Source organism: Vipera berus, assembly GCF_964194415.1.
Source record: "Vipera berus genome assembly, chromosome: Z".
Lineage (NCBI taxonomy): Eukaryota > Metazoa > Chordata > Lepidosauria > Squamata > Viperidae > Vipera > Vipera berus.
The window spans coordinates 91,000,453-91,012,948 of NC_138205.1; the positions used below are offsets into that span (position 1 = coordinate 91,000,453).

The 12,496-nt window shown below is 41.1% G+C and overlaps 1 protein-coding gene across 2 annotated transcripts in view; it reads right to left on the minus strand.

Annotated features, from left to right (window-relative positions):
• The window catches only part of CREB5 (cAMP responsive element binding protein 5), a 242,130-nt gene that overhangs the window by 86,415 nt on the left and 143,219 nt on the right, over positions 1–12,496 (minus strand). For both annotated transcript variants that reach the window (XM_081345413.1, XM_081345412.1), the window contains 2 exons: positions 7,066–7,192; positions 5,666–5,776 (listed from right to left, as the gene is read on the minus strand). In XM_081345413.1, coding sequence (XP_081201539.1) covers positions 5,666–5,776; positions 7,066–7,192 — 238 coding nt within the window. The remainder of the gene's footprint in view (positions 1–5,665; positions 5,777–7,065; positions 7,193–12,496) is intronic.

Consider the following 12,496-nt stretch of genomic DNA (forward strand, 5'->3'; position numbering starts at 1 on the left):
CACTGATATGGAAACAAGATATTTAAAGGAACTAGATTCAGTGGAACTGAATTGCATCTGGATTGCACCATTAATCACATTATTAAATTAAGGCCTACTTCAGACTGTACTCTAAATGAATCTGTTTACTTATGGAACATTTCTGCAAATTCATGCCACACCATTGAGATACCCATGCAGCTTGTTCTATCCACTTGGTACCGCCACATTTAAAGAATCAATAACATTTAATTATTACAATTTTCGTTACTCAAACTCTAAAATTATTGATATGTAGCAAGGCAAGAATCAGTGTTGCATCATCATGCTTATAAAAGTCCCTGTGATTTCACCACTGTTCCCAAATGTATAACTGGGAAATGAAAATGGTGGTTGATTTTAATCCAGTACTTGATAAGCATGCTTACCTATTCAGAAAAGAGGACAAATGAAGGTGGAGTGGAAATGAACATTTCATGGCAAGCACTTTATAAGCTTGTATAACATGCTATTAATATTCTGTACATGTCCAACAGCCCTAAAGGTGGCTTAGCTCTGTTACATTTAGATACATGTTGAATCTAAATAGTATTTCATGTTGTCAAAAATGAATGAAGCTAAACAGCAGGTCTGGAATGTGTCTAAGACAATTACCTCTGTTGTATTTTATTTATTATTTTCTTGTATCTACTGTATTTATCATTCCAACTTTAATTCTTATTTTATTTTATTTCACTGTGATATATAGTACTGTTTTCTGTTACAATGTAGACAAATGCCTAAGACAAGATATGAATAAAAACCTTCTCCAAAGCAATTTTGATCATCCCTTTTATCAAGCCTGCTGTCAATTGAATCTATTCTAATCTAATTTAAAATATAGCTGGTTATGTTGATCTCTTTATTCCTATTATTTTAATCTAATTTAATAATTTCTTGATCAAGTACAATTGGCAGAGGAGAATCAAAAATCAGATTTGATAAATTACAGATATTACCAAATTTAATTTATAGCTGTCTTTCCTGTACAAACAGATAATGGATTTTTTTGCAGCCCCTTCTAAGTCTTTTCCTATATAATAAGTTTCTTTATGACAAGGACCTAATATGGGAGAAAGTTATCATTCCTAAGAACTGATATCCTTCATTCTGATTACAAAGTATTTTAAAATATCCTGATAAATGCTTTTGTAAAAATATTTGGGAAATACAGTAATGTTCCCAAAAATATTCCTAATTCCTATTCTCATGGGTAGGAAATTATGCTATAATGGAAATCCTGCCTCCCTGGAAAAAGCAAACTGCCATGAGAATTACCTCTGGAAAACATCTAATTACATCAGCAATGCCCTATCACTGGAGTCTGGCTGGAATAAGACTGTTATTTGGTTTTATTTGTAATTGCTTACCCGATAATTATTATATTTTGTGTTTTTAATAGACCCACTTAAGAGGCATGCTGCAGTTTTGCAATCCAGCAGGTGCCTTCCAGCTACAGAAAGAAGGCTTGTATAAGGATAGCATAAAAATATCTGGAAAAATTGTTGTCCTTAGTTCTCAACATGACATTATGCTTCCTGGGCTCTCAGATACTTAAGCATGGCAAGTATATAAAAGCCTTCCTAACAACCTGTCCATCTTAGCTCAACAATAATTCCTTCATGTTACGTAGCTGCTGTGTAGGGATTAAGCATCTTTCTTATGGCTGATTTAGGTTTACCAGACATCCAGGAGTAAGCGTGGTTGATTTCAGTGGCTTGTACAGCTAATGTAATTGCTAGATTTACAGTATATCTAATTTATATTATATCTACATTGTATTTATGTTGTTGTTAGTTGCAAAGTCATGTCCGACCCATCGTGACCCTAAGGACAACGTTCCTCCAGGCCTTCCTGTCCTCTACCATCTTCTGGAGTCCATTTAAGCTCATGCCTACTGCTTCAGTGACTCCATCCAGCCACCTCATTCTCTGTCGTCCCCTTCTTCTCTTGCCCTCGATCTTTCCCAGCATTAGGCTCTTCCCCAGTGAGTCCTTCCTTCTCATTAGGTGGCCAAAGTATTTGAGTTTCAACTTCAGGATTTGACCTTCTAAAGAGCAGTCAGGGTTGATCTCCTCTAGGACTGACCGGTTTGATTGCCTTGCAGTCCAAGGGACTCGCAGGAGTCTTCTCCAGCACCATAGTTCAAAGGCCTCAATTCTTTGGTGCTCAGCCTTTCTTATGGTCCAACTTTCACAGCCTTACATTGCAAATGGGAAGACCGTAACCTTGACTATATGCACTTTTGTTGGCAGGGTGATGCCTCTGCTTTTTAGTGTGCTGTCTAGATTTGCCATGGCTTTCCTCCCCAGGAGCAAGCATCTTTTAATTTCTTGGCTGCAGTCCCCATCTGTGGTGATCTTGAAGCCCAGGAAAATAAAATCTGTCACTACTTCCATTTTCCCCCCATCTATTTGCCAGGAATTGAGAGGGCCAGATGCCATGATCTTGGTTTTCTTAATGTTAAATTTTAAGCCAACTTTTGCACTCTCCTTCTTCACCCGCAACAAGAGGCTCTTTAGTTCCTCTTCACTTTCTGCCATTAGAGTGGTATCATCTACATATCTTAGGTTGTTGATATTTCTCCCGGCAATCTTAATTCCAACTTTTGATTGATCTAGCCCTGCCTTTCTCATGATGTGCTCTGCATATAAGTTAAAGAGGCAGGGTGACAGTATACAGCTTACCGGACTCCTTTCCCAATTTTGGGAAATTGGGAAAGGATTTATAATATACAGTAAATCTAAATTCTAATCTATTTAATTTAGATTTCTAATCTAGAAATCTATCTATTTTATTAGACTTGTAGTATAAATCTAAACAATGAAACTTTCAGTTGCACATCTTATGGAAGATTATCAGTAAGACAAGCATTTCTGAGTGTGCAAGCAATTTCCAAAGGCTATTGCACAAAGTGGAAATTAAATTCTGGAAATCTTAGTATGCAGCCAAATTTTAATTTAAGTATATAACCTCATACCATGACTTAAATGCTATTTCTGTTGAAATCAATTAACTCTACAGTTAATGGCTTTCTAATATGTGTTGTTTTCTTGGAATTATCTGATGTGGAAGGGCTTACCAAACCAACACTTTATATATCTAGGCCCTAAGCCAAAACAAATGGATTCAGATTAAAATGTGATCCTCTTAATTTCATATATTAAACAATAGTATTCTCATTGTAAGCATCAATACCTTCCTTTTTAAATCTTCACAGGGAAAATGTAGAGAAGGTGAAGTAAATGTAGAAGTTTTAGTCTCCCAAAGAGTTGCCAGGGTGGTGTTTCTTTTCTTTAGCCAAGAACTATTTTGCTTGGCTTGCTATATAGCTTGGTTTGACAGGAGAAAAAACACAGCAACAACTTGCCAACTGCCTAAGATTTAATAAGCTAAGCTGCAGATGCTATTGCTTTTTGGCACATCATGATCCCTGTTCACCACACAACATAGGAGCCAGAGGTTTACTTTGGCTGTTGTAGTCAATGCTTTTGGCTAATATATGCTCTTTGAGCCAACCAAGGGTATGTTTAGAGAGTGTGGTTTTAGCTGAGGTGTTAAAAAGGCTTAGGTTGGCTAGCTAGCCAACATTTGCACTGAGGGAAAGATGTGACCATTCATGTCTACCCAAACAGGGCATGAAACCTACTGGCAGGAAAACATTTCCCTTTACCCCATATGGCAGCATGACAGGAACTTCAAAGGTGCCCACTGGCTTCCTTCCAAACCAGCCCTAAGCATTATAAACCAGTGATGACAATACAAGATACTAGGTCAGTCTTTCACCCCAATACAGAACCATCCAATTGTCCTTGTGTGTTATCAAATGTGCATTTGGATAAGAATTCTACAGTTTGCAATCCATACCAAACTGGGAAGGTTTCGGGATGGGGAGCTTAGCTTCGTATCTAGGTTCTTTGCACATGTTTACCTCACTCAGCAATTTGATTTTTACAAAAACCTATATAAATCTGATTCTTAAAAAACCCTACATATTTTCCAAGCTAACATAAGGATCAGAACATGGCTATCAGTTCTCTGAATGCTGCAATGTATTTCTTAACTCAAACAGCAATATTTATTAAGTGGCCACCCAACTTGTAAAACACCATTCTGAATGGTTCACAACTAGAAAATCAAAGATAGTTAAATATCAGGTGCATGAATTACACTCCCCGATAGTAAAACCTTAAAGGTAAAGGTAAAGGTTTCCCCGCACATGAGTGCTAGTCGTTTCCAACTCTAGGGGCCGGTGCTCATCTCTGTTTCAAAGCCGAAGAGCCAGCGCTTGTCCGAGGACATCTCCGTGGTCATGTGGCCAGCATGACTAGACGCCAAAGGCGCACAGAACGCTGTTACCTTCCCACCGTAGTGGTCCCTATTTTTCTACTTGCATTTTTTATGTGCTTTCGAACTGCTCGGTTGGCAGAAGCTGGGACGAGTAACAGGCGCTAACTCTGTTACGCAGCACTCGGGATTCGACCCGCCAAACTGGCAACCTTCTGATCGACAAGCTCAGCATCCTAACCCACTGAGCCACCACATCCCTAGTAAAACATTATTTTTATTTTATTTTTTATTTTTATTACATTTATATCCCGCCCTTCTCCGAAGACTCAGGGCGGCTTACAAGCTTAGCAGTAGCCTTCATTCTATGTATATGCCTGCTTATTAGGGCTTTCACACACACACCCCAAGCGGCATTATTACAAAGTCAGCTTAATTGCCCCCAACAATCTGGGTCCTCATTTTACCTACCTCGGAAGGATGGAAGGCTGAGTCAACCTTGAGCCTGGTGGGATGCGAACCTGCACTAATTGCAGGCAGCTGGTGTTACTTAAGGAGGCATCAGCCCACTGCTCCACCAAGGCTCTTACCTTATTAGTTTGATTTAATTCCAAATGCATGTTTCTTTGACACACTTAAATATGAATGTTCATGAAGATCTTTTTAAAAATTGCAGATGAATCAGGAAATTGATGGATAATGACAGTGACAGTGAATATCCATAATGGCAAATAAAAATATATTTTTCCCACAATCTAAAAGCCTAGGATTTACTTTATAGGAATGACTCATACAGAAAAGCTCAAAACAGCTAATAAATAGTCAAAGCCAAGAGAATCAAACCTTTTGATATTGGAAACAAGATTGATGTCATTTTATCAGCCTTTGGATGACCAGGGCTGTAGTTAACATTTTGTATATGGGACACAGTGGGTCAAGTAGATTGGGGTTAAGTTTCCTGTTTTTTCTCTTTAACTTTTTGTGGGGACAATGAGAAGTGGGTGTGGGGTGTTTATATACTACAAATCCTTTGTTAGGATTTATAGCATATTTTCTGAACTTTTCCTACTTTAAAGTAGTAAGACGTATGCCATCAGTTTCAGTAACTAGAGTTAGAGATAGTCCCAGAGATGCAGATATTGCAAATGTTACTGTTACCTGTCTAGATTAAATCAGCCAGTGCCACAAATGTGCAGAGAAACAGACAAAAATATTACGTTGTCTTACTGCCATTAAATATTTTCCTTATCCAGTTTTCAATATTTCAGCATAATTTGATGGCTAAACATCCTATTCCTAAAGTCCTTGGTAAAAAATGATGACTAAACAGGACAATATAAGTAAGTGTTCAACATCTTACCATTTTAGCTTCTGAATGCATTGGAGCAACTTGAGGTGAAGCACATGGATTACTGAGATTTGGACTTTGCATTCCCATGATACTTGAGTTCATAGACATTTGTCTTTCCATCTTGAGAAGCGAACAGAGAGAAGAAATGAATTTTGGCATGTGGAAATCTAAAGATCAAAGATAACTGTAATTTTCAAATGGCATGTTGTTTTTCTTTAAATAAGCAAGAGCCAAGCTATTAGTAAACATGAGTAATTCTATAGGAAAAGTCTTATCTAATTCAGTGTTTTGTTCCATTAATGGTAATAAGCTACATCTGGGAAGCTGAAAGATTTTCTATATGTGTCAATCAGTGTCAATCAGACTGGTACTACTTTTGTTGATTCCCTTTATCACAGGAAAAATAAACATATTTTTAGTTGTCTCCTAATTGAAAGAAATTTATCTTTTCACTAGAAGTACAAATCAACCAGGTTTGAGATTTTGTTAATAATAATTTGTCTTTTATTTTAAAAAATAACCTAGGTTAAGTTAAAGGTAAAGGTTCCCCCGCACATGTGTGCTAGTCGTTTCCGACTCTAGGGGCCAGTGCTCATCTCCGTTTCAAAGCCGAAGAGCCAGCACTTGTCCGAGGACATCTCCGTGGTCATGTGGCCGGCATGACTAGACGCCAAAGGCGCACGGAACGCTGTTACCTTCCCACTGGAGTTAAGTAGGTCTAAAATACCACTACATGAAATTATGGTTAATGCTATTTAAATTGTCTGGAATATTTGAAAAGTGAGACTTTATCCAACTTAATTGTTAAATTTGGTAGGGATAAAAGCTCCAAGTTCCTATCTTAAATTCAGAAGGTAAAGCTAAAATGATGCAATGCAGATCTTGGTAGATTTTGTTGTATGTGTATATGCATGCATGCAAGTGTATATATCTATATAAATACACACACACACAGGCACATATACACACACAATGCAGGGAACAGAGTCAATAATATTGAATCCTGGAAGAATCAAAATAAAAAGCATGCGTGTTTGTGTGTGGGCACACGTGCACATACAGACAGAGAGAAATACATATACATATATGGACATTCACACATTCCTACAGTATAGCACATAATTCACCTTTAAGATTTGCTACCATAAGAAGTGCTAGCTATCAACTTCAAAAGGTGGCTTAAAAAGGAGATTGCAGTAATCCATGGTTATTAGTTCTGATGGCAGTTAGAGTTCCTCTGAAGGCCTCAGCTTGGTGACTAGTCTAGCCATTGTAAGAACACACTGCTAGACTGGATGGGCCAGGGGTCCAATATAGCAGCGTTGCTTATATGTTTATGCTAATTGTGCTCTTACACCATTTGTTACTTTTGAAACTATAAATGTAGAAAAGAAAAGAAAAATACTTACAGGCATCAAGACAGCAGAGGATCCAGGCATTGTAGGATTAGGTAAAGTCCCAGGCATAGAAGCAGGCATGGGCTGTCGTTGACGGTTGTGCAGGTGTAGCAGTGAAGATAAGGAGCCTGGGACAGGCCTATAAAAGAGGAACATGAAAGAAAGGATTAAATATAAAACTTCAGAACAAAACAACTGCATGTTCAATGATTCCTATTTCAAAATTATGAATATAAAGTTAACGTGTGGCACAACAATACTCAAATGATTAAGCTCTCGAATAAAGAATATCTAGTCTAATACCAGAAGAATTCTCAAGCCTTCCTCCCCATACCAACTTTTTGGCAATATTATATGTGAAATGAGGAGCACTGCTGGATAAATAAGATATGATACAAAAGGAATGGGAATTCCTATAGGGAAGATATAGAACCATCCATCAGAAAGCTGTTGTTATGTACTGGGCTCTTGTGAAACACCACGTGGGTTGCTGGAGCAGCTAACGGCTCTCCAGCAACCCAGACTACAAGTCTCCAGTGCTGCAATTGGCTATCTCCAGGTGGCAATGTTTGATTCAAACCTATTGGCTGCTGCCTAGGGGCTAGACTATATATTGCGGCTAGTTGCAGACATTTTCCCCAGTACAGTTCCAGCACAAAATAAAAAATGAGTTATTCTGTACTCTGTTCCACGTCTTCATTCCTGCACCAAAGAACCCGCTATTTAACAGTGGCGACGAAGGAGGGATCCTGCTTCACTGAATAAAGAGCTGAAGTCTTCAAGGGAAAGGCAGCAAACGCCGGAGGGAAGAGGCATTTTCCCCCCCTCTCTCAAGGTCAGCTAGCAACTATGATAGTGACCTCGTGCTCAGTGGACTCATTCCCTGAGCCTGAAGCAGGATCCGGAAGAATGCAGGAATCAGAAAGAAAGAATGCTGAAGGTTGGCAAACTGCGAGAATTCAACGTGAAACACCCGGAGGAATGGCCATCATATCTATCGCAAGTAGAAAACTACCTCAGAGCCAATCAGATCGTGGAAGAAGGACTGAAGGCCGCAACGCTACTCTGCGTGTGCGGCCCAGCTACCTTTGATTTAGCTGAGAACCTTTTCGTGCCACCAATCGAAGCGGTCTCTTACGCAGATCTCAGAAAGAGACTAACCGGGAACTTCCAGTCCAAGATGTCTGAGATGGCTTGGTTGTTCAAGTTCGACCAAAGAGTGCAGCTTCCTGGGGAGTCAGCGTCAGAGTTCATAGCAGGCCTAAGACAGGCCGCACACCTATGCAAGTTTTCAAATTTAGAAGAGCGACTACGAAACTGGCTCGTCTGAGGCCTAAGGGACAGAATGCTTCAGCAGAGACTCTTTGCTAGGCCAAATTTAACGTTTTCCGAAGCACAAGATGAGGTGATGGCCAACGAAGCTGCCAGGGGAGCCATTCAAACTGTACAGCCTGCCAAATCAACAAAGTTCGAAGAAACGGTGTACCGTGAGGACGCCAAACGCACCGAAGAACTCTCCGAGTAAGAAGAACCTGAAATCAATCGACTCCAAAAGCAACCCAATGTGCCACACTGCAATGGCCAGCTGTGAGAGGACAATTACAAGGCAGTTCTCTTACTGAGATGTAAGGGGTGCAGCGGCAACCATTTTTGCACCAACTGCAGATTTTGTTCAGCCACATGTAGAGCTTGCGGAAGGACAGGCCACATTGCAGTGGTTTGCAGAGCCCGGTAGAGAGACTGGCCACCCAAACATCAGTTGGAAAAACCAACTAGGAGAGGTACTGGGGCCCAGGGTCCAGTTAATGTGGGATTCTTCAGAAGCCGTAGAAGCATATGTCACACCGGGGCTCGACACCCCCTCAAACCCAAACTTAAGCTCATGGTAGAGCTACAAGGAGATGGAATTGGACTCTGGCTCTGCAGTCTCAATCATTTCTCAAGACACTTTTAACTTCGTGTGCAGGCGCAGTAACAATTGGGCCAAACTAAGACCCTCAGATATAATCCTAACAGATTTTCAAAATGCTCACATTAGAGTTAAGGGAGAAGCCTTGTTGGTTAAGTTTAAAGGGTTTTCGGGGCACCTGGATGTAATAGTAGTATGGGGCCACAGAACAAGTCTCATTGGACTCGATTGGTTTGATGCCTTTGGTATTCAGATTACTGGCATAAACCAAACACAAACTGCAGACCTCATGTCAGTGTGCGAGGAATACGTGGATGTTTTTGATTCAATCCTTGGAACATACACAAGCCCACCTATCTCATTTAAGCTTGATCCCAATGTAGTTCCAATCAGGGTTAAGCCTCGTAGGGTCCCCTTTGCCTTAAAACATAAAATTGATTCTGAAATTGATAAGCTGGTAGAACAGGGCATGTTACAGCCTGTTGATGGTGGGGAGTGGGAAACTCCTATAGTCACCCCACTTAAAGCCAATGGGGAAGTTCACATTTGTGCTGACTATAAATGTACTCTGAATAAAGCCCTCAAGCAACACGCTTACCCAGTCCCAGTGGTCAACCATATTTTAGCCTCCTTGCAAGGGGTAATATTTTTTGCTAAACTTGATTTAGCACAGACCTATCAGCAATTGCCGGTTGACGAGGCCACAGCCGCAGCTCAAATGATCATGACTCACAGGGCAGCTTTCAAAGTTAAATGCTTACAGTTTGGAGTCAGTGTTGCACCGGGTATTTTTCAGGGAATCATGGAGTGTACACTCAAGGGTATTCAGGGCGCCTGCCCTTATTTTGATGATGTTCTGGGAAATCCCCAGAAGTGTTGGCCAGTAGGCTCAGGGCTGTCTTGCAGAGGCTTCGTGAAGCAGGCTTCAAATTAAAAAAGAACAAGTGTAGTATTGGGGTTTCTTCAACAGAATTCCTGGGTTTCCAAATTGATGCTAACGGCATTCACCCCGCTGATTCTAAAGTGAAGGCCATTAAAATGGCTCCTAGGCCCAAATTAAAAGGAGAGCTATAAGCATTCTTGGGCCTCCTAAACGTCTATCACACATTTCTACCTCATAAGGCTGCAATAGCAGAGCTCCTCCACAGGCTTCTTGATTAGAAAGCTCCATGGAAATGGACTAACTTACATGAAAAATGTTTCCAGGAATTAAAAGCACTATTGTCAGAAAAGTCCTCTGTAACTCACTACAAAGAGTCTAAACCTGTATGTCTTGCATGTGATGCATCTCCCTATGGGGTGGGGGCAGTTTTAAGTCACATAGAAAAAATGGGAAACAGGTTCCTATAGCATTTTACTCAAGGACATTGTCTTCTGCTGAGCAAAACTATGCTCAGATTGACAAAGAGACCCTAGCCATCATTGCTAGAATAAAAAAATTCCATGACTATTTATATGGCAGGGATTTCACGGTCTACATTGACCACAAACCTCTGTTGGGACTTTTTACAACAGACAAACAAACCCTCCACATACTATCTCCAAGAATGTTGAGATGGTCTGTCAGGACCCACCCCAAACCACGTCTTAGGAAGACAAAAATTTTGGAGTCAAATCTATTCCAAAAAGAATCTTTACTATGACATGCTTGGTTGTAGGAATACGAGACAGGACTTAATATTATTCCATGAACTAAACCCTTATAAAGAGTTCCCGGTTTAACCCCCCTTAGCCCCATTTGGTCAGTCCCCCATCCTTTATCTCGTATCATCTCTCTCGTGGGAAAAAGGAACTTAGGACCTTTCATGTTTATTGCTCTCTTCCATGACACAAGCCAGATGCTAGCCTCCCCTTTTGTTTCCCCAGTTCAAAAGGCTTCTTTCCTTTGAAATGCCTAATACCTGTTCAATACACATCCATTCTCTTCTCTTCGGGAGATGGCAGAATCCATGGAATAATGTTTGAAACATTCCATTTATGAATATGATATAAATGGATTCTGACATGGTCTATTTTCCTATCTGCATACAATTTTAAATTAATTCACAAACCGGGCAAGGAAATGAACCATGCTGATGGCCTCAGCAGACTACCACTGCCACTAATGGATCCAGATCCGGCTCCTGCTGCTAGGATATTGTCCATACAGGACATACCTGAGTTTCCCCTCCATGCAGGGGACATTGCTGCTGAAACTGCCACAGATAAAATACTTGGTAGAGTGTTGTCATGGGTATACAAGGGCTGATTGGAAAAAAGTCCAGGCTCAGAATTTCAAAGCTATTTTGTCAGGAGACATGAGTTATCTGCATATAAAGGGTGCATTTTATGGGGAAACAGAGTCATAATTCCCACTTCCCTAAGAGACAGGGCTTTACAATCATTACATGAAGGCCATCCAGGCATTGTCAGAATGAAAGCTTTAGCTAGAAGCTACCTCTGGTGGCCTGGCCTTGATAAGGCCATTGAGGGTCAAGTCCATGGTTGTTATACATGCCAGCAATCTAGGCCTGAAATGCCACAGGCTTCAGTTCACAGGTGGGAGGAAATGCACACTCCCTGGTCTAGGGTTCACATAGATTACGCTGGGTCCTTTCAGGGGCAGCTCTTCCTTATAGTAGTGGATAGCCACTCAAAATGGCTGGAAGTAATTCCCGTTCCTAACATGACTACTGCTAGGATCATCCAGGTTCTGAGAAAACTCTTTGCCACACATGGGTTGCCAGAGTCTTAGTTTCAGACAATGGGGCCCAATTCACTGCTGCTGAATTTCAGGCCTTTCTTACAGCTAATCTCATCAGACATGCAACGTCTGCGCCTTTTCATCCATCTTCTAATGGTCAAGCTCAATGCATGGTGAGGACAACGAAGGAAGCACTCAGGCAAATTGTTACAGGTGACTGGCATCACAGATTGGCAGATTTTTTACTCTGCCAGCATTCTACGCCCTGCACTGCTACAGGCAAAAGTCCTGCAGAACTACTTTGGGGGAGGTGTTTGATTACTATACTGGACAGATTGCATCTAGATAGAGTGGCAGCAGAAGCCTCTCAACCAAAACCCCCATGGGGGCTGTACATGGGCAATTGGGTTTGGGCCAGGAACTATGGTCATGGGAATCTGTGGGTTCCTGGTCAAATCACCAAGGCATCTGGACCCCTATCTTATGAAGTGGGGTTGAAGGAAGGGCGAGTTGTCAGACGACACATTGATCAGCTCAGGAAACAGTTTCCAGAATGGCCACTAAGCAAGGACTGCATCATAAGTCCCTCCCAAGGTCCTCAAACTTGTGGCCAAGCCAGCCCTCATATGGACTACCAGGACTTTTCCTTCTTAACTGAGGTGGAACTAGAGGGAGAAATGGGAAGCTCTGGAGTGCAACATGGACCCCCTGAAGGAGCAAGCCAACAGAACTTCAGCAACCACTGTGCCTACTCTGCCGAACAGCCTGACTCTGGGGTGGGCCAACCTGGAAAGGCCAGGCAGAGTGCATCAAATCCCCTTGATTCAGGAGCACAAAGGGACACAAGTCTA